General features: G+C 43.8%; 2 protein-coding genes across 3 annotated transcripts in view; both read left to right on the top strand.

Moving 5' to 3' along the window:
* The window catches only part of GRIN3A (glutamate ionotropic receptor NMDA type subunit 3A), a 151,656-nt gene that overhangs the window by 114,514 nt on the left and 17,510 nt on the right, over nt 1–19,632 (top strand). The window lies entirely within an intron of this gene.
* Nucleotides 13,384–13,896, top strand: PPP3R2 (protein phosphatase 3 regulatory subunit B, beta). Its single transcript, XM_044265235.1, has one exon. The coding sequence runs from the start codon at nt 13,384–13,386 to the stop codon at nt 13,894–13,896; it is 513 nt and encodes a 170-aa protein (XP_044121170.1).

The raw sequence follows: 19,632 nt of genomic DNA on the forward strand, positions 1-19,632 counted from the left end.
GAACCAGTTGCTTCACTTGTGCCATTTGCTGTGACCATGGTTAACTCATGCCAAAGTCTCCAAGTGATTCAAAGTTGACGGCAAGACATTAGACAAAAGGAGCCTCCCAGTCATGTCCCCAAAGCCAGCTATGTGCAATGATTTGCACCTCCTTGATCACACTCATCTGTCTAGGCTGTTGCCATTTCAGAGGACCATCAGACAGGTGTCAGCAGGAGGGACCAACCGACTCCACTGGACAAGTCTCTGAGGGTTCAGGGCTCTTCAGACTCAGAACCGAACTCCACTGGGCACATAGAGGGAAATGTCCTTTTGGAGACTAACATAAATCTATTTATTCAAGTATGAAAAGAGCTACTACAAAGCATGATAAATTTGAAGCCATACATTTCTAGACTTGTATCCTAAAGCTACCAGTTAACCACTGAATGACTTAACTGCTATTAGGTCTGAGTTTCCTCATCCATGAATAAATATGATAAAACCTGTCTTGCTATTTTGTCTGAGAAGAGGAGATCACTTATGGAAAGACCTAGTAAGAAAACTGACACAGTAAGTAGTAAATAATGGAAGTGTTCATAGCTCCTCTCCCTCCATCAGGAGAATTTCCTGAGGTTCATAGATATCTTCAGGTGTCTTCCTGCAGCTCTTTTTTAGAAGTGAGGAAACAAAAAAAAAGAAGAAGAAGAGGAAGAAGAAGAAGAAGGAAGGGAACCTTCCCCAAAGACATGCAGTGAATTTCCTCATATGTCATTGGGCCAAAAGGGTGTCATTTGTCCTGCATGATCCAATCAGTGTGAGGGGAATGAGATCATCATGATGGATTAAACCAGTCATGACTCATCCCCTTGGACTGAAGATGGGCCAGCTTCCCTTGAAATGCTTGATCACCTAGCGAAGACCTGACAAAAGCAGGATTCCCTTAGGAGGAAGGAGACGGGAGAACAATCACCCACCTCTTCTGCACTCATTCTATCCTTGGAAAAAGTTGCGTCCTTCATCCGACTGACTTCCATTCATCTATACAATAAGGTATTTGGATTTCATCATTTGCAAGAGCCCTCCCAGCTTTGGCCCAGTGAAGATGGTTTCCCTTTATATTATCCTGAGATAAGAATATTGATACTCTTTACAGTATAACATCATGGTTGAAAACGGGCTTTGGAGACCGTTCTGGATTTGAACCTTTCAGCTCTTATGAGGCCATGTTACTTGACCATTCTGAGCCTCATCTTCAGCAAATTAGGGGACTTCATAGGATAGGGGTAAAAATTAAGTCATATAATGCTTATAAAATATTGAGCTTATTATCCTGAATATGCTAACCACAAGGTCACTTACATTGTTAAGGATTTTGAAGTTTCACCATAAATGTTCCAGGACTTTGTTGACTCATCAGTAATTTCAAAACAAAACCAAACTAAGTGTGGACAAATAAGATAAATTTTGAGTAACAAATAATCAGCAGAAGCCAAATTCAGGGGAGGGAGATTGGGAGAAATTCTGGATGTAGTGAGCTGGAAGCAGCTGCATAAGAGACTGACATCAGGATCAAGTTACGGTTGTTAAGACAAGCCCGGGCCCACAGATCAGCTGAGTTTGGAAGAGAAAGACAGGTAGGAGTTAAGAGAGTGGAAGAGAGGGGCGCCTGGGTAGCTCAGTGGGTTAAAGCCTCTGCCTTCAGCTCAGGTCAAGATCCCAGGGTCCTAGGATCAAGCCCCGCATCAGGCTCTCTGCTCAGCAGGGAGCCTGCTTCCTTCTCTCTCTCTCTCTCTCTGCCTCTCTGCCTCTCTGCCTACTTGTGATCTCTATCTGCCAAATAAATAAATAAAATCTTTAAAAAAGAGAGAGAGTAGAAGAGATGCATAATCTTAATTAGAACCTTGGAGACTGAAATGAAAGAAGAGTGTGTGTGTGGTGGTAAGAGAGCCACCCTCCAGCCTCAGGAAATGTTGCGAGCACACACGGAGCTCTTCCTTCTGAGGAATGCTGCTCTACACCATGGCGGCTCCTGATCTAGTGATAACCGCTCTGCGATGAGGCTCACATGTGTGCATTTACACGGCAGTGCATGTCCGTGTGCACCGGCTGGCACATTTGTCTCATACAACCGAAGAGAGAATTTCAGGGTGTCCCCCTCACAAAACCTACAGGTAGAATGTGATTAAATGAAGCGGACCTTCAGCTGAGCTCGCTCTCCTCTGTGAAGGCCATCTGCCCACTGGATTTCCCGTGGCTCCGATCCTTGAGTGTCCACCTGCTTCTTTTTGGTAAGCCATCTCTCAGGAAAGTTCAGAAGAAAAGAAGTATACTTGTTAGCACCTTGCTCGCCATCCCTTTTGCCTCACGTGCCATCCATTGCTGGGCTGTGGTAGTGTTGAGAGGCAAGGGTTGGCTCTGAAATCAGACAAGCCGCAATCCGAGGAAGCCTCCTCCACCATCAGCTTGCCTTGGGCACGTCACTGACTCACCTCAATCTCGGCTTTTTCATCTCTCCCATGGCTTCTTGCGAGGAGTAAATAAAATAATAGTTTAATGAACATGTCCCACCTCCTTCACCCGCCCAGGGGGAGGCGATGCAGGGCACAGTACAGCAGAAGCAGGTGTGTCCTAGAAGGCACCTCTCCCAACAGGGGCTCTTGAGGAAGACATTCCTCTGTTTATTTCTGACCCAACATCCCACTTTCCAGGTCCTGTCCAGTCTGTATATGCTGCACAGAGGAATTGAACACCCTTCCCCTCTGAAAAAATATCATAGTTTGGCTAATGAGTAATCTGGTCACATAGTAACAGGATATGGAAGATGCTTTTTCTTCCTATTTCTGGTAATTGGGCATTAATACTTTGTCCCCTGTGAAAACCTTGATCTATTCACCTCCCATCCTTTGGCAACCCCAGAGCTGTCCAGCTACAGTCTGTCCAGAGGATAAATTCTTTTCTTTTTAAGATTTTATTTATTTACCACCCCGGCACCCCAATAAATTCATTGTTTTGAATTCCAAGGCTTTAACCCATCCCCAGAGTCACTTAGAAAATTGCAGGTCCAGTTCTGCTGACCAGACTCTGGCAATTCTCAGAGAGGAATTTTAAATTGACCTTAGATATTTCTTCGTGGTCCTCCTAGCACAACTCTGCCTGTGCCCACAGCAGACCCATTGTCACTTAGTTCCACTGCAGAAAACGTATGGCTGCTTGAAGTTCCTCCATTGTCTTCTGACTCAGCAAAAAATGTCTTTTTTTTTTTTTTTTTTTATAAAGTCACTGAATGAATTTAGAGTTCCAGTGAATTTAGAGTCTCACTGTTTTGTGAAATCTGGTATTTGCAAGCCAGGAAAAGGAAGGTGGCAGATCACAGTTTAGCAAACTCCCAAAATTCTCTAAGAAATTAAGATCTGTGATATCTTTATTTGAAAGCTACTTTTAAATAATAATGGATCAAATAAATAATTAGTTGACCCTTTTAACCACCTGGAAATAGTAAAGAAGGAAAAAGAAATAGTCTTGGCAGAGAATGATAGCACACGAGAGTCCAGGGAATTTCCAAGAAACCATTTGCAAAGGTATGGTTTAAGGAAACCCAACAGAAAGAGTACATTCTCCCAGGGCAAGTGAAGTGGAGGAGGCATTACCACATCTAGACTCAAGAGGAAAAAGGGAAAGAGCCATTCCTAAAACCTGAGGGAGGGGATAGCAGAGGGCTTTCTAATGGGATCTGTGTCCTTTGATGAGGAACATAGCCAACCCACAGTGACCCTGCTGGGAGATGGCCAGAATAAATACCTGACCTCAGCTCCTTGAACCTCTTCGTCTCCCACCACAGCCTTAGGTCAAGGGAGCCTGTCAGTGTGGTCCATAGAGGACCTCCACAGGGCACAAAGCTGGATGGAGAAAGGTGGAGAGTGGGTCTGGAAGGGCAAAAGAATGTCTAGCACAGACCCTCATGGAAGATGGAGATGGGGATGGGACAGCTAGAGGAAAGTGCCCACAGCCTGACCATCTGAGGATGTGCAGTTTCTGCTCCCAAACCCAGGTCCAGCCTGCAGGGAGATAGCTCATGCCTTGCCTTGGTCATAAAGAGAAGACAAATACAACCACTGGGACAGTGCTGGTCTTGGGAGCCAGGCCGCCCTGGCTCTACCATGACCATGAGGAGACAGCTTTATGTCCTTGGAAAAGTTACGTAACCTCTCTCAACTTCATTGGAATCCATATCTTGCTGTATTGTTACAAGGTTTTGTGCCTCTGAATCCAAGGAATTGGATTCTGAGTGCCAAGGAAAACAAATACGTACTAAGCAGGAGGTTGAACATTGCCATGAAGGAGTCCCATCTCGAATTCAGAGACCTTGATTGCAAGATGTAAGGAAAAGGAGAAGTAAATTTCAAGACAATCTAAAAGTAAATCAAGGTACTTTTAGGTGTTTCTTAATATCAAGGAAAGTGCACAATAGGAAACTTTGCGCCATTCCATCTCTGAGCTCATCCTCAACTTGACCTTCACTCCATCCCTGAAATTACTCCATCCGTGGCCTCCCCAGTCCTGAACGTCATCTAATAAGGAATGGGACCTCCGGACAGGGATGAAGTGAGATGTCTGCTGAGCTCATTATTAGTTTGTTTTTTAAAGCTGAAGTTAAATGGTTTGTTTTCAAGAACACTGTAGAGGTGCAAATGTAAAAATGACCAGTTTCAAAATATCGACATCACAAAGGAACATCAAAACATCACCAACGCAAACTACCTAACCTCTCTGAATTTACTCTCCTAGATGGAGAGAACAATATTTATTTGATGCTCCTGGCTTGGTGTAAGGAACAGAGTAATGCATGTAAAAGTGCCTGACACCTACAAATGTAGGTGCTGAATGAATGGGAGTTGTCACATTTGTCTTGACTCTGCCATGAACCAACTGAGTGACCTTCAGCACATCACTAAAGTTCTCTTCAAGCTTGTTTCGTCACCATAAGATTGAGCTGTATAGCATGGCCAGGTTAGAGAAGGCTATAGTTCCCAAGCTGATATGATAGGTTTAGAGGGATCCTGAGCTAAATGATATGGTTCCTGGGCCACAGAGAAGGACAGTGAACTGGCTGGCCTCCAGTCTGGCTCTCCCATCTCTGACCACTGCCCCAGACCTCCAAATGTTCATCCCATATGAAACTTCCTAATATTTGTTCACCGAGAAAAATGGAATTTTCTTGAAGTAAATCCATTCTTTCCTCCATTACTTTTTTGTTGGGGAGAGGAGGAAAGCATTAGTCAGCTCTACATTGAAAGCCAAATAGATCACACAAGTCTCATCAAGAAGCTTCTATGCCGGTCAGTTTTCTTTCCAGTTTGTCTTTAAAACTCAAAGGAGGGGCGCCTGGGTGGCTCAGTGGGTTAAGCCGCTGCCTTCGGCTCAGGTCATGATCTCAGGGTCCTGGGATCGAGTCCCGCATCGGGCTCTCTGCTCAGCAGGGAGCCTGCTTCCTCCTCTCTCTCTCTCTGCTTGCCTCTCTGCCTGCTTGTGATCTCTCTGTCAAATAAATAAATAAATAAATCTTAAAAAAAAAAAAAAAAACTCAAAGGAAATGGCATAGGGGTGAGGGAGGGATGAGTTTTAATGCAGTCTTTTGCTCTTGACAACTGGGTCACATCTTAGCAGCCCCCTGCCCCTCTCATCCCTACCCCTTCCTTTTTCAATTTAAAATGTCACTCCTATTCAACCTGATGAAAGTTATGGCGAGGCAAGGCAAGTTAATGACCGCAGATTGCTTTAAATTGAAAACCCGCGTATGTCGGGAGCCACTTTGACAGCTGACTGCTTCCCTTGGAATAGCCTAAGTAATTAAGTTTAATATTTAAGCCAAGCATAAGATCAGATGGATCCTATCCAAGTAGTGCTTTCTGGAAACCTGAAGAAGCACAAAGCCTTACACGTGTCCTTTTATGACGTGGAGTGGAATTGTGAAGAAAGGGAGGGCAATCTCCAAGAGGCCTCACCTTCTTGTTCTGCTACTAGAACAAATTCATTCATTCCTCCATCCGTGCGTCCATCCATCAGCAGACATGTGTTAAATGCCTGTGTGCTGGCCCTGCACCAGGGGCAGAGATGAATACAGAACTCACAAGCAGGGAGACAGACTTGTAAACAAACCCCGACACCATGCCATCCCAGGGGCAGCAGCAGAAGATGCAAGGTAGAGCCGTGACACGGGCAAGCCTGTGAATGACCCACGGAAGAGCAAAAGTGAGTCAGAGAGGGCTTCCGAGAGGAGGTGTCCCCTGTTGGGGGAAGAGCCCTCCAGTCAGAGCATGAGCAGGACACTGAGGCATGGAATTACAAGCAATGCAGTTTGGCCCCACCCTCCAGAGACACTGCAGCCAGTGATGCTAGGTGAACAGGATTTTATGCCCTGTTAGTGGGCCCCTCCTCAGGGATGCTGGCATCATAGATGGCCACCTTCCCTTATGTTCTGCCTTACAGTTCCCCTATGACCGTCAGAAGAGCGGGGACATCTTTTTAAATCTTCATATGGAAGGCAGTCTGAGATAATTTTAAAAATTTCAACTCCAAATTAGATATTCTGAGGTTTGACACCCCGCTCCATTCTGTGTGTCTATATAAGCCATGCAACTTTTTTTTTTTTTTTAAGATTTTATTCATTTGACATAGACACAGCGAGAGAGGGAACACAAGCAGGATGAGTGGGAGAGGGAGAAGCAGGCTTCCCACCAAGCAGGGAGCCCAATGTGGGCCCCAATCCCAGGACCCTGGGATCATGACCTGAGCAGAAGGCAGACACCCAACAACTGAGCCACCCAGGTGCCCCAAACCATGCAACTTTTGAAATATCAGATCCTTACCCCCAAACCAGGGGTGGTAATAGAATCTTCCTGTAAGTAGTGAAATATATTTAATGAGCTATTTTAGGAAGAATATTTAGCTTAATAAATGTTTCCTCTTCTTTTTTGAGTATAGAGTTATGTGTGCAGAAGAAAAAAATATTTGGTAAACAAGAAGCACATGTAGGAAATTACATTTGTTGCACCCTACCTTTTGGACCCATCTCCAAAAAAGCAGGAGCATCTTACAATTATAAGCATCTAACAATTCCAACGTAAAGATTCTTTTATGTGTTACTTAGATGTGTTATAAAACTGGAGACTTTGTACTGGAGGACTTGAGAAATACTTGATTCTGGAATTTTCTACCTTGCAAAGTGCTGTATTAGCCAGCTATTATGATTATCATCTTATTCCTTTCTTCCAACTCAGCTTCTAGGTTTGAGTGGGGAAACATGGTTTATGCAGACCGTTAGGATGCACTTAAATCAGATTTTTAAAGTATTTTCTTTAAATGTAATCAGTGGTATTTCAAAGTCAGGCTACTGAGTGGGCCGGTTGGAGCACTACAGTTCTCCTATGTTGCTTTCCTCTCGTGGCATCATCACAAAGGTGGGGCTCTCTGCTTACAGTGGATGACCGAAGATGAAATTTTCCAGCCGTGCCCTCTTCACCCTTGCTAATGACCAAGTAAACAGAGCACATGGAGTAAGGGTCTCTTCCTTTATATACCAGAGATGTTTGGGCATAAATTATGCTCAAGACCGAATACTGTTCATAGTATTTGCTTTTTACCCGGGTTACATTCAGTGGACTCATGAATATTTATGAATATAGTTATTTACTATGCAACTAAAAGGTGTGAACAGTGCTCAGACTGATTAAGACTATTGTGAGAGACAGTCTTTTCTCCACTTTTTGAGTTTTCCATACACTGAAATCTATAAAGGAATCACGGGAAACAGGACTCCTCCCTAATTATTTCCTGTGCTAAGAAGTAGTTGCTTCCAGGCTTTCAAGATTGTGGCTTGGAAATGTGTGATGATTGCCATCTAGTGGCTGTGGTGTGAAGTGTCACAGACTATCAGAAAAGCCTTTTTTGCTCCTCACAAGCATCATTAACCCGGTCTAAGAAGGTGAGAAATTGCCCTCACCTTCCCTGTATCATAACTCTGAAGACACTTTCTCGTGATGCAGCTGTGGGAGTTGGTGGAATTTCAGGACATGTTAAATGAGAAGGCAGCATCGTGGGGGAGCCCAGGGACCTGTAAAGGGTGTCCCTCTCATCACACATTATAGGCGGCCTCCTGCCACATCCAGGCAAAGGGCTGGTCAGCCAGAGAAGCTAGTGCAGTGCCATGTGGAGCCTCATCTCTGCTCTCTCCCTCTATGCTTCTGTCCAGTAAGACGTCAGGCCTGGTTGGAATGGGTTGAATTGTGTCCCCCAAAAAGACATGTTGAGGTTCTATTGAACTAACCCCCTGGTACCTCAGACAAGGCCCACTTTGGAAATAGGGTCACTGCAGACATGATCCATTAAGTTGAGGCTGTGGTCACACTGTGTAAGGGTGGGTCCCTAATCCAATATGCCCAGTGTCCTTGTAAGAGGACAGATACAGGGAGAACGCCATGACCATGAGGCAGAGATTGGATTGATGCAGCTGCACCCAAGGGATGCCGGAGACTGCCAGCAAACCATCAGATGCTCAGAATAAGCAAGGAAGGACTCCTCTAAGGTTTCAAAGGGAACATGGCCCTGCTGACGTCTGGAGTTCAGACTTCTAGTCCCCAGAACTGGGAGACAATCAACTTCTCTTTAAGCCCCTAGTTAGTGGTTCTTTGCTACGACAGCTAAGCAGACCTGGCCTTTCATTTCCGCTGCGTGTCTCAGCAGACAGCACGCTCTCATTTTGCAGCCAAGCACGTGTGGTCATCCCCGGTGGCTAGCTGCTCTCCCACTGCCAGTCTCTCCCCTGTTCAACTCACCCTTCACAATGCCGGAGTCATCTTTCTAGAATAGAATCCTGATTTTGTCATTCTTGTGTGCATTCGGTCACTCTTTCTCTGTTGTATAGAAACCAGATGTCTTGGCCAAACATTCAAAAGTCCCATTGATCTGGTTCCTTCCATTTCACTTTGGTATTTTACTCAGTACTTCAGCCACATTGCACCAGATTCTGCCATCCCCACTTGCTCCCTTTCCCACGTCTGTGGTTATAGTACCTGTTCCCTTTGTCTTTGTCAGAATGAAACTGTACTTCTTGCAAAAAGTCTTCCTCCATTTGTTCCCAGCAAGAATTCTAGGTTTTTTCCAACCACCTCTCAGTTCTCTGAATTCTTACAGCTGTTAACTTTTATACTTCTGATGACATCTTTCCTTTTCCAGCTTGTGTTATAATTAATTACAATTTTCTACTGCCTCAAGTCACTCAGTGGTCAGTAAGCTTTCTGAGTAGGGACCATCCTTGAATGCCCTAGTGCTCTACATGTTGAAGAAACAGGATTGGATAAATGATGCCCTGTAAGGAATGATTGAATAAACAGTTGCCGTTTATTCAGTGTCTAGGGAATGGTCAGACATTTCTTCACTTCGTCTAATACCATACTCTCCTGCAACCTCCCTGTTCTGGCCACAGTAGCCTTTTTCAAGTTCTCCTACTTGATATGCTCCTCCTGCCCCTGTCCCTTTGCACATGTAGTTCCTTCTTCCTGGAACACTCCTCCCTGCCCAGAACATCAGTTAATTTCTTCTTCTCCTTGATATTTCTGCTCAGCCATCACTTTCCCAGTTAAGGTTTAGTTCATCTTACTGACTGGATCAAATTCCCCTTGTGTGAACTCCCCTGGCATGACAGATTCCTACTGTATTACCTCTAACCTGCAACATTCACCACAGGTACCCCTTTAACATTTCTGGGCATGGTAATTTGATTAATGTCCATCTTCCCTGCAAAACTATAGACAGCTGGCAATGTACCTGCTTTAGATCACCACAGTATGCCTCTCCTATAGTAGATGTTCAATAAACATTTGTGAAGAGGAGAAATGAATAGTTGAGTATATCTGCATGTACATATATCTAAATCGTCTATTAAAATCTTCCAGGCAAGCCTAAAGTAGGCAGTAATTATAATATCTATCATTTTTGTACCTCCTATGGCTAGGCATTGAGCCTAATTCTTTAAGGTGTACTATCTCATTTAATCCTGAAAAGGATGCTATGAGTTAGCAATTGTCCCAGTTTATAGATGGTCAGTGATTCAAATAAATAATTCTGCCCAAGATCACAGAATTGTTAAATATCAAAATGATGATTGAAAACCTGGGCTCATGTTAAGCACAATGTCAGAATTATGAAACAAAATCAAACATATTATTCTTCATCCTTTTGAATACACATGAGAAACGTGAAAGACTGACCAAACAGCGCTACATCCTTCCATACTATTTATTAGAGTGTAGATTTCTCAATAGCAAAACTGTATATTTCTCAGGGGACTATATCTTGTTCACCACAGAAGACCCATCAGCAGGCAGAGGGCCTGGCACACAGTAGGTGTTCAATATATATTTGTTAAATGGATTTAAACTTGAAATAAAGTATATCACATCCAAGAAAAACAAGACACATATAGCCAAAGCCAAATATCTGCCTTGGCGAAAACAAAAGGAGTAAGAAAGAGAGTAGAAAGAAGATAGGGTACAAAAGGTATTGAGCACCTACTGTGCACCGACATGCTATTTTAGATGGCTTTGGATTATTTGAGATGTTCTCTCACTTAAACCTAAAATAACACTGATTTGCAGTGAGAAATCTGATGCTCAGGTTTAAACTCAGGGCCGTGTGTTTCCACAGTCTATAAGATGGCTAACCTCAACACAGATTGATGTTAAATATGGTGATGGACAATATCACAGATACGTGAGGGCTTCCAGGTCAAGGTCAATGACCCACTGCGTGGGTCGCTCCCAGAATGTGTGATACTGCTCAGAAACCCATATTCCTGACTAACTTGGAAGATGATGCCTTACATGAACCACAGGACTCCTCGCTTCTGTTTGGCTTTATTTTCTAATGCCAGTTACTTTTGCATGTGACCATCTTACTGTTCTTTCCCTAAAAACTTGCTGAATTGGAAGTGCCATCAGGCTCCTGATTTCTTCTGGAACAGTCAACCCTTTCCATTTACTTACTGTAATGAATATCCGATGGTCCGGATCCCTCTACAGTGATAAACAGAAAGAGGAACAGTGAAAATGACTAAGAATAACAACCAGAGAAAATTGAAACAATGGCATTGAGCCCATAACAATACTGACCTACACAGTTTATGAAATGTGGAGCAACGGGGAACTCAACTTCACACTGACTAGAACTTAAGATGGAGCGTGACGTTGCATCCTCTGCAGGGAAGGAGTAAAGCAATTCTTGGTTGCACACTGAATTATTTTAGTGAAGTGGTGCCATCTTCCTGATAGTGTCTGTTCCTGATAGTGTCTGAGTTGACTCTTGGGACAGTACTTCTCTTACATAACATTTCTATGTGCACTCCCGCATCTCGCTCTCAGAAGAACTACATGCAGTGGAGAAGGCAGTTATAATTACTATCCCCATTTTACAGATGAGTACAGTGAGGCTGGGACAGGAATGGCTCCTCTAAGGGCTCATTGTTAATCTGGGCAGAGCAGGGGTTGGAACCTGGTCTACTGAATTCTTGTACTTTCTCCACTACCCTTTACTACCTCCTAAAAATAACCCACAGAGGAACAGAAGAATACATTTACTTAAAGTTTCCACACTAATATCTCCTTTCCAAATGACAACTATCACGGGTAAGACAGCGTGGACTCCAGAAACATGCTTGATGGGCCAGTGCGGTCAGTCCTCAAGGAGTGTGCTGGGGGAGCCAGAGCTAATGCTGAGGAAGTGCTTAGAGCAGTGAGTGGCACACTGTCGGTGGTACCAAGGAATGCTCAGTAAATGACATAGCTGTGTGTAAGGACCCAGGCTGCCAACTGTTCATTCTTTAAGACTTCATCTCTACCCACAGGGGAAGTAGTAAGGATAATGATGATGTGACAATGATTTCTCATACTGGCTAATACCAGCTTTAATCCTCACACAGCTGTAAAAAATGTATTATTAGCTCCATCTTACAGATGGAAAAAATGATGTTAAGCAAGTTGTTTGAGGCCTTACTCAATGGTCACTTCAGAGCTGATGTTGGATTATTCTGTTTTGAAATTTTTCCACCTGTCATGCTTCTTTCAGATCTAATTCATTCAATCATTGGGATAATTCAGTTATTAAATATTGTAGCCTACAAAACTTCCCTTTTCCCTTAAACTGTCTGGTTCCTGGGTTAGGTACACCAAAGCCGTCATGGCAGTTTCAGTAGTTGCCTTTAGAGTGCTATTTTGGCTGAACTTGAAACACAAAGAAGGTAGTAGCATTTTTTAAGTGAGTGTTTGCCCCTTTCAGTTTGATTTGGTGGCCTGGGGTTCTCCCAGTGAACTACATTGCCCTTGAGTCAGTTTATTTCTTATGCATTTGGAGTAAATGATGTGCTTCTAAAGGAAGAAGGAATATGGGGGTGGGGCGGACACAAGAAATTCATGTTTATCAAAAAGGACAAATCCAGGTTAAGCAAAGAGGAAAGCATGAGACAGTGGAAGGACCACTGTCGCTCTCAAAACATGCAAAAGGCATCTCTGGGCACATTACAGCCATTCCCAGCATGGTCCGTAGGACAGCCACCAGGCTCCGGTTGGAAAAAGATAAAGACCAGTCTATAAGATGGTGGATTCCAAGTAACAGGGCAACCAAGGCCATAGTCTTGGGAACTGTGTCTTCTTGAAAGAATGCCCTGAATTCAGCGCTGTGTATATTCCTCAGGAATATGTTACCGCCTGTCAGTGATCATGTGAGAAATTCTGTGCGACATCTGGGTGGTCTCGTACAAAGACCCGGAACCCAGGTCTTGAAAAGGGTCAGTGACCACTGCACCTGAAGGATGTCAATCGCGGCAGAGAATTTAGGAAATATATAGAAGATCAGCGCTTTGACGTATTACCTCATTTAGCCCACCACAAGGCCCGCATAAGCATAAAGAGCACAGGACTGCAGTGCGCTCTGTCATTCTGAGCATATTGATGAAACACATACTGCGCTTCAGGCACTGTGCTGGGGACACTGCCCCTTTGGAGCTTACTAAGGACAAGTGAGGAAGAGAAGATAAAACACCAGCAGCGGAACTAGGAAGAAAACCGCCAGCGGCCAAGAGGGAAGAAAAGGAAAGAGGGCGGAGCAACCCATATGCCTTTCCACTCCTGGGTATCCAGTTACCCCAGCCCCCGCCCCGCCGCACTCCTACCTTCTCCCACTTCCCTCTCTGCCCGCCTCCCCGATCCTTCAAGGCCTCCTGGTGGGGGAGGGGAGAGGTCCTCGAGCCTTCCAAGCCTGCCCCGCCCCCCCATCCTCCCGCTGCAGCCGCGCAACCGCCGGGCTTGGACCCGCCCGCGCCTACAGCCCTTGCGAGCGGTGTCTGCGTCCACAATGGGAAATGAAGCCAGTTACCCGGAGGAGATATGCTCCCACTTCAGCTCCGATGAAATTAAAAGACTGAGCAAGAGGTTTAAGAAGCTGGACTTGGACCGTTCAGGCTCTCTGAGCGTGGAGGAGTTCTTGTCCCTGCCCGAGCTGCACCAGAACCCATTGGTGCAGCGAGTGATCGACGTCTTCGACATCGACGGCAATGGAGAAGTGGACTTCAAGGAGTTCATCCTGGGGACCTCCCAGTTCAGCGTCAGGGGGGACGAGGAGGAGAAGTTGAGGTTTGCCTTCAGCATCTATGACATTGATAAAGACGGCTACATTTCGAACGGGGAGCTCTTCCAGGTGCTGAAGCTGATGGTGGGCGACAACCTGAAGGACTGGCAGTTACAGCAGCTAGTGGACAAAACCATCATCGTCCTGGATCGGGATGGAGACGGGAAAATCTCCTTTGAGGAGTTCAGGGCTGTGGTTGGAGGCCTGGATGTCCACAAGAAGTTGGTGGTGATTGTGTGAGATTTAAGAGCTCCACCCACCAACTCTTACTTCCCTTTCTGTCTCTTTTAAGATCTGCTCAAGGCAGCCCAGGAGCTGGGTCTTGGATTTATTTGGAAGTGCTTCTCTTTGTGAAGCCACATTTTCTAACATGAACCTCATAACCAACTCGGTGTTGTGAATTCTTTTTATCTCAGTGATTCAGGGAAACATCCGGACTGGGGGAGACCAAGATGAAGGAGCATGGTGGGGAAAGAAAATCAAAAGGTCTTTCTAAACATCTTTTTCTTTGTTTTGATTCAGGATCCAAACTATGAAGTGTCAAAAACTTTAAAAATTCCAAAGTAAGAAAATGTACATATCTTTGCCTTTACTTTTCATAGTTTTATAGATGGGAGGGAATTGCACAATTTAAATCAGGTGTTAGGTGAACTGTTTTCATTTACTTGTGTCCAGGTTCTCTCAACAGATTGTTAACTTCCTGTTGTGGCAACAGGAACAGATCTATTTCTCTTGGCTGAGCACCTTTTAATCAGCTCTCTCTGGGCAGTGAAAGCCCACCTTTCCCTTTCCTAGGCTGTAGCCCACTCCCCATCTTGTATCTAGATATCCCTGAGCCCATCTGGAGGCCTCCTCCTGTCCCATCATCATTCCAGCTCCTGACCAAGAACTGGTCTCAGGGCTCTTATAAGAAATGCTAAGAAGCCTGGACTAAGTGCCTAGCCCAACTCTCAGCCTTAGTGGCAGTTTTTCCAGGTGGGCCAGCCATCCCAGTAGGAAGTACAGTTAAGATTGCTTCCAGTCGGGGTGCCTGGGTGGCTCAGTGGGTTAAAGCCTCTGCCTTCCGCTCAGGTCATGATCTCAGGGTCTTAAGATTGAGCCCCGCATCGGGCTCTCTGCTCAGAAGGGAGCCTACTTTCTTCTCTCTCTGTCTCTGTCTCTGTCTCTCTCTCTCTCTCTCTCTGCCTACTTGTGATCTCTGTCAAATAAAATCTTAAAAAAAAAAAAAAAAAAAAAGATTGCTTCCAGTCCAAATAGGGCAGGGACCTTCCCAGAAAGCTCTTCCCTCCAAAGCTCAGTCCCTGCCCCCACCCCACCCCACCCCACCCCCAGTTAGAGGGAAAGAAACAGATGCAGAATTGTTCTGACAGGACAGAGGCAGATACATTCAAAAGATGCAGATATGGGCAAACACATCTCTGCTGCAGGGCAGGAATGCTGTCTGTACTAGCTAAACTCAGTTCTAAACATCAGACCTGAGGCCTGGCAGGGAAGCTGAGAGCTCTTTCACCCCAGGAAGGCTTTTTTTTTTTCAGCATAACTATCATTTTTTCACCACACCCAGTGCTCCATGCAATCCGTGCCCTCTGTAATACCCACCACCTGGTACCTTGACCTCCCACTCCCCCACCACTTCAAAGGAAGCCTTTTTTCTAATGGGATTCAGCCCAGAATTCCTCACAGGCTAATACACCTGCAGCCAAGGTGTGTACCAGAGCCTAGTCACCCTGGACAAGGGCAGTGTGTGTGCTTTCTTTCTAGATCTGTGTTTAGAGATGTCATGTCGTTAGATTGAAATTGGCCATGGGAGGGACACCTGGGTGGCTCAGTTCGTTAAGCATCTGCCTTTGGCTCAGGTCATAATCCCAGGGTCCTGGGAGTGAGTCCTGCATCAGGCTCCCTGTTCAGCAGGGAGCCTGCATCTCCTGCCTGCCGCCCCCCTGCTTATGTGCGGTCTCTCTCTCTCTGACAAAATCTTTAAAAAAGAGAGAGAGAATTTGGCCATGATAGAACTAGTACATCATGGAAAGAAGCAAAAACATTTCATGTTTTGTTTGGAGAACTTGTGTACCAGTAAGTATACCATTGCCTATATCCGGATATTACCAGCTCTCCGAGGCCCCACTTGCGATCAGTTCTCAGAAAACCAACTGTCCTTGGTCCCAGCATTTGCCACTTCATGCCAGTCCTCTTGCTTACCGTGGACCACTCCCCACAAAAGGGCTGAAGGCTCCAAACCTCAGGACAATGAAACCTACTCTCCCTACACAGGACAAAACTCAGGTGATTTTTCTCAGGATGAGGAAGATCTGTTTGAAAGATATTATTATCCTTCTAGTTTGAAGAAGCCAGTTGCTATTCTTGAAAAAACAGAAGTAGGAAAAATAAGTCCACAAATTTCATTACTGTCGGCACCCATCTACCAAGCCCTCCTGCCATACTTTTTATTTAGTAAATTATTTAGGAACCACAAAAAAATAGGAATCCCTGTTCCTTTCATTTCTGTGCAGTCCTTAAAAAAAAAATCTGTTAATAATAAAGGGTCCCCACCATGTAGCGATCTGATTCATAGCTCAGGATGACATCGTTGAAAGAATCAGGCACACCTGGGTTTGGAGTCATTTACAACCAGGTTCTTAACGATGGGCATTTATTAGCTGTGTGAGCATAAGCAAGTTACCTAACCTCTCACTATCAGTTCTCCTAATTAAAACAAGGGTCCATTGGTTATTTTGAGGATTCAAAAATATAAAACATGTAAGGGTGGCCGACTGTCTTGGTTAGTAGAGCATGCAACTCTTGATCTCCGGGTTGTGACTTTGAGCCCCATGTTGGGTGTAGAACCTACTAAAAAATAAGACAAGGGCCTAGAGCACAATGGGTTCATTTTAACACCCTTCCATCCCCTTCTTCACTGCTACTAGATCAAGATGCATAAGGGAAACAGGACGCTTATTTCTTCCTTTTGAACCCTTTCTCAATACTTAGCTACACCACTCTAAAATTAAACTGAATATTTGTGTAATCCTAATCCAGAAAATAAACAGTGTCATAGTCTTCCCCACCCCCTATTTTTTTGCAGAAAAAAATAGACTTCTTGACTAGAGAAAGTTTAAAAGAAAGACTCTCTGGCTACCTGGGTGGCTCAGTTGGTTAAGCATCTGCCTTCAGCACAGGTCATGATCCTGGGATCCTGGGGTCCTAGGATGGAGCCCCACATCAGGCTCCTTGCTCAGCGGGGAGCTTGCTTCTCCCTCTGCCTGCTGCTTCCCTGTTTGTGTGTGCTCTCACTCTCTCTGACAAATTCTTTAAAAAAATCTTTAAAAAAAATAAAAGGAAGACTCTGATTCTAGCCCAACCTATTTGACTTTGTGGAGGAAACTGCATGAGGAAAGTGAGCATGTGCAGTACTAGCCAAGAAGGCCTCATAGACATTTTTTATATACCCTGCAATGTACACATTAAAATATGGAAATTTAAAAATTACAATGAAGGGTTTGAAACATGTTGGATTACATGTTTTAATTTAACAAGAAGAAAATATTTCAGCCTCTGGAATGGCTGGAATTAACAGGCTAATTGTTTGATCAGTCTACTTAATGTAGTTACCCAGAGTTTTATGGCAATGACCTTGAACTGAGAGCCTGTTTCCAGTTTCAGAAACTGGAAAGATCTGACTGTATGGGTATTTGGGAAGAAAGATCACATTTGCTTCCAAGTTAGAATGCTCTGATTTTTTTCTGTTAGTTCCCAGTTGCCAACAAATGTAGTTCTGTGCTACTCCTTGGGTGATACCCATTTACTGAAACACTGGTCCAGATACTGTTGTAGTTGTTACGTCATTTAATCATAATAACACTGTGAAGTAGGTGCCATCATTCAGTTTAATACATGATGCTATAGAGAGATCCAGAATCTTCTCCGAGATCTCCCAGCTGGTAAGTGGCAAAGCAAGAACTTGAATCAAGCTCCTCCTACTACTCCTCCTCCCCCTCCCCTTCCTCTTTTTTTTTTTTTTTTTTTAAGATTTAGTCATTCATTTGAGAGAGAGTGCATGCCAGTGTGGGGAGGGACAGAGGGAGAAAATCTTAAAGCAGATCCCCCCATCAAGTGCAGAGCCTGTGGGGCTCAATCCCACCACCCATGTGATCACAACTGGAGCCAAAACCACGAGTCAGAAGCTTAACCTGCTAAGCCACCCAGGCACCCCTGAACCAGGCTTTCTTCTGATCCCAAACGCTGAACTCACTGCATTACCTCTTACTTTTATGGTTCTTATATTTACCTGCTTCAAAATATTTCTGATAGTGTTATTAATATAATCAAATCAAACCTCAGTTTTCACAAAAGGAGTGAATTACTCGTCAAGGACCAAGCAGCTGCCACCTCTTTGGTTCTACATATTGGGAAAAAAAAAAAAAAAGCAAGGCAGTCATAAGTCATCTTCCATGTTCGTCTCATTTTGAAAAATGAATGATGTGTTTAGATTAAACTGATAATAGCAACTGTACATGTCTAAGCTATAGAGATCAGTAACAATATGTTGTTATGAATCCTATGTTAATGGATTTTATCTGCTTTCTACCGTATGTTACAATCCCAAACCACTTTTTTTTTAAAAGTAGAAGAAAATGGCTTTAGCATTGTTGGTTTATCCTCTAGGTCTATCATGCTTTAGAGACATTCTCTGGGAAAAATCTCTCAGGAAACTTTTTTGTTTTGTTACAAGCTGTTCTGCATTTATGCTGCTGATTCTCTTTGTTAGCATGGAGGAGGTCATTGATCTGGCTACTGTGTTTTATCTGTTTTTCTTGCCTTGAAAAGGGAAAGGCTTGAATGTTTTTAAAGACAAGGTTGCACCGTAATAGGCCACTAGACTGAGAATCAGAACTGGACCCCTCTCCTTTCATGTTGGCTACCATAGCTCTCCCAAAGGCTAGTGACTGTGTGAATAGTAGCAAAGCATGTGTCAGCTTTAAAGGCATTAACTGATTCACAGTGAAAAACCACAACACTGAAAGGGACACTAGCAGCAAGACAGCTGTGTACATCAAAGGACATAGTCTGACAGCTCATAGGCTTAATCTGACCCACAAGTACACTTTCTGTTATTGTTAGTTTTACATGATGTTTGTCCTCACAATTTTCTTATTTGCCAATATTTTTAAAATCTGAAGATCTTAAAATGAGCGTAAAGGAATGCATGCCACCCTAAGAAGAGAGTGCCCTTTTATTGGCTAATGTATCTCTGAAGCATGTGGTTAAAATGGAAAGTCTCAATGAAGAGAAAATAATGTGCTCCACTCTTTAGTATAAAAGCTCAAGAACAAAATGACAAAATCTCTGGTCTCTTGGAGCTTATATTCGACATGAGAAGGGAAGTAGGCAATAAACTCATATTTATTATGACAGGAGAAAAATTAAAACAGAGTAAGGGTATAGGCTGTGTCCAGGAAAGGAAGGGAAGGAGGGCAGGTTTTGCCTTTTGATTTTTTTCAAAAATGAAGCAACTGGTCATAAAACACTTATCCCAACAATGTGCATATTTTCTAACAGCTAAAACAATAGATGGGTTTACAGTGGTCAAAACAAATAACAGCCATATAAAATTTCAAACTTCCATATAATAAAATCCAACAAAAGCTAACGGTAAAACCTGAAGTTAGAGAAACATAAATAATATGTAGGAAAGAGGTTAATCGCTTTTTTAAATAAAAAGCCTGGCCTTGTCTGAAATGTATAATTGGCAAAAGTTATAAATATATGATTCATACAAAAGGGGATGGGAAAATCAGAAAATGGCCTCACTAAGGAAATACAAATCAGAGTGTTTAAAACAGAAAGAAGCGATTACGTACAAAACAGGCTTGGCAAGGCTGTGAGTGTGCTGTGCATTGGGGCAACACTAGCAGCAATGTTCACATTTTCTGATCGCTGCTTCACACGTCGCCAGGCATCAAAACAGTTACATCAGCT

The sequence above is a fragment of the Neovison vison genome, chromosome 9 (assembly GCF_020171115.1).
Source record: "Neovison vison isolate M4711 chromosome 9, ASM_NN_V1, whole genome shotgun sequence".
NCBI classification, from domain to species: Eukaryota; Metazoa; Chordata; class Mammalia; order Carnivora; family Mustelidae; genus Neogale; species Neogale vison.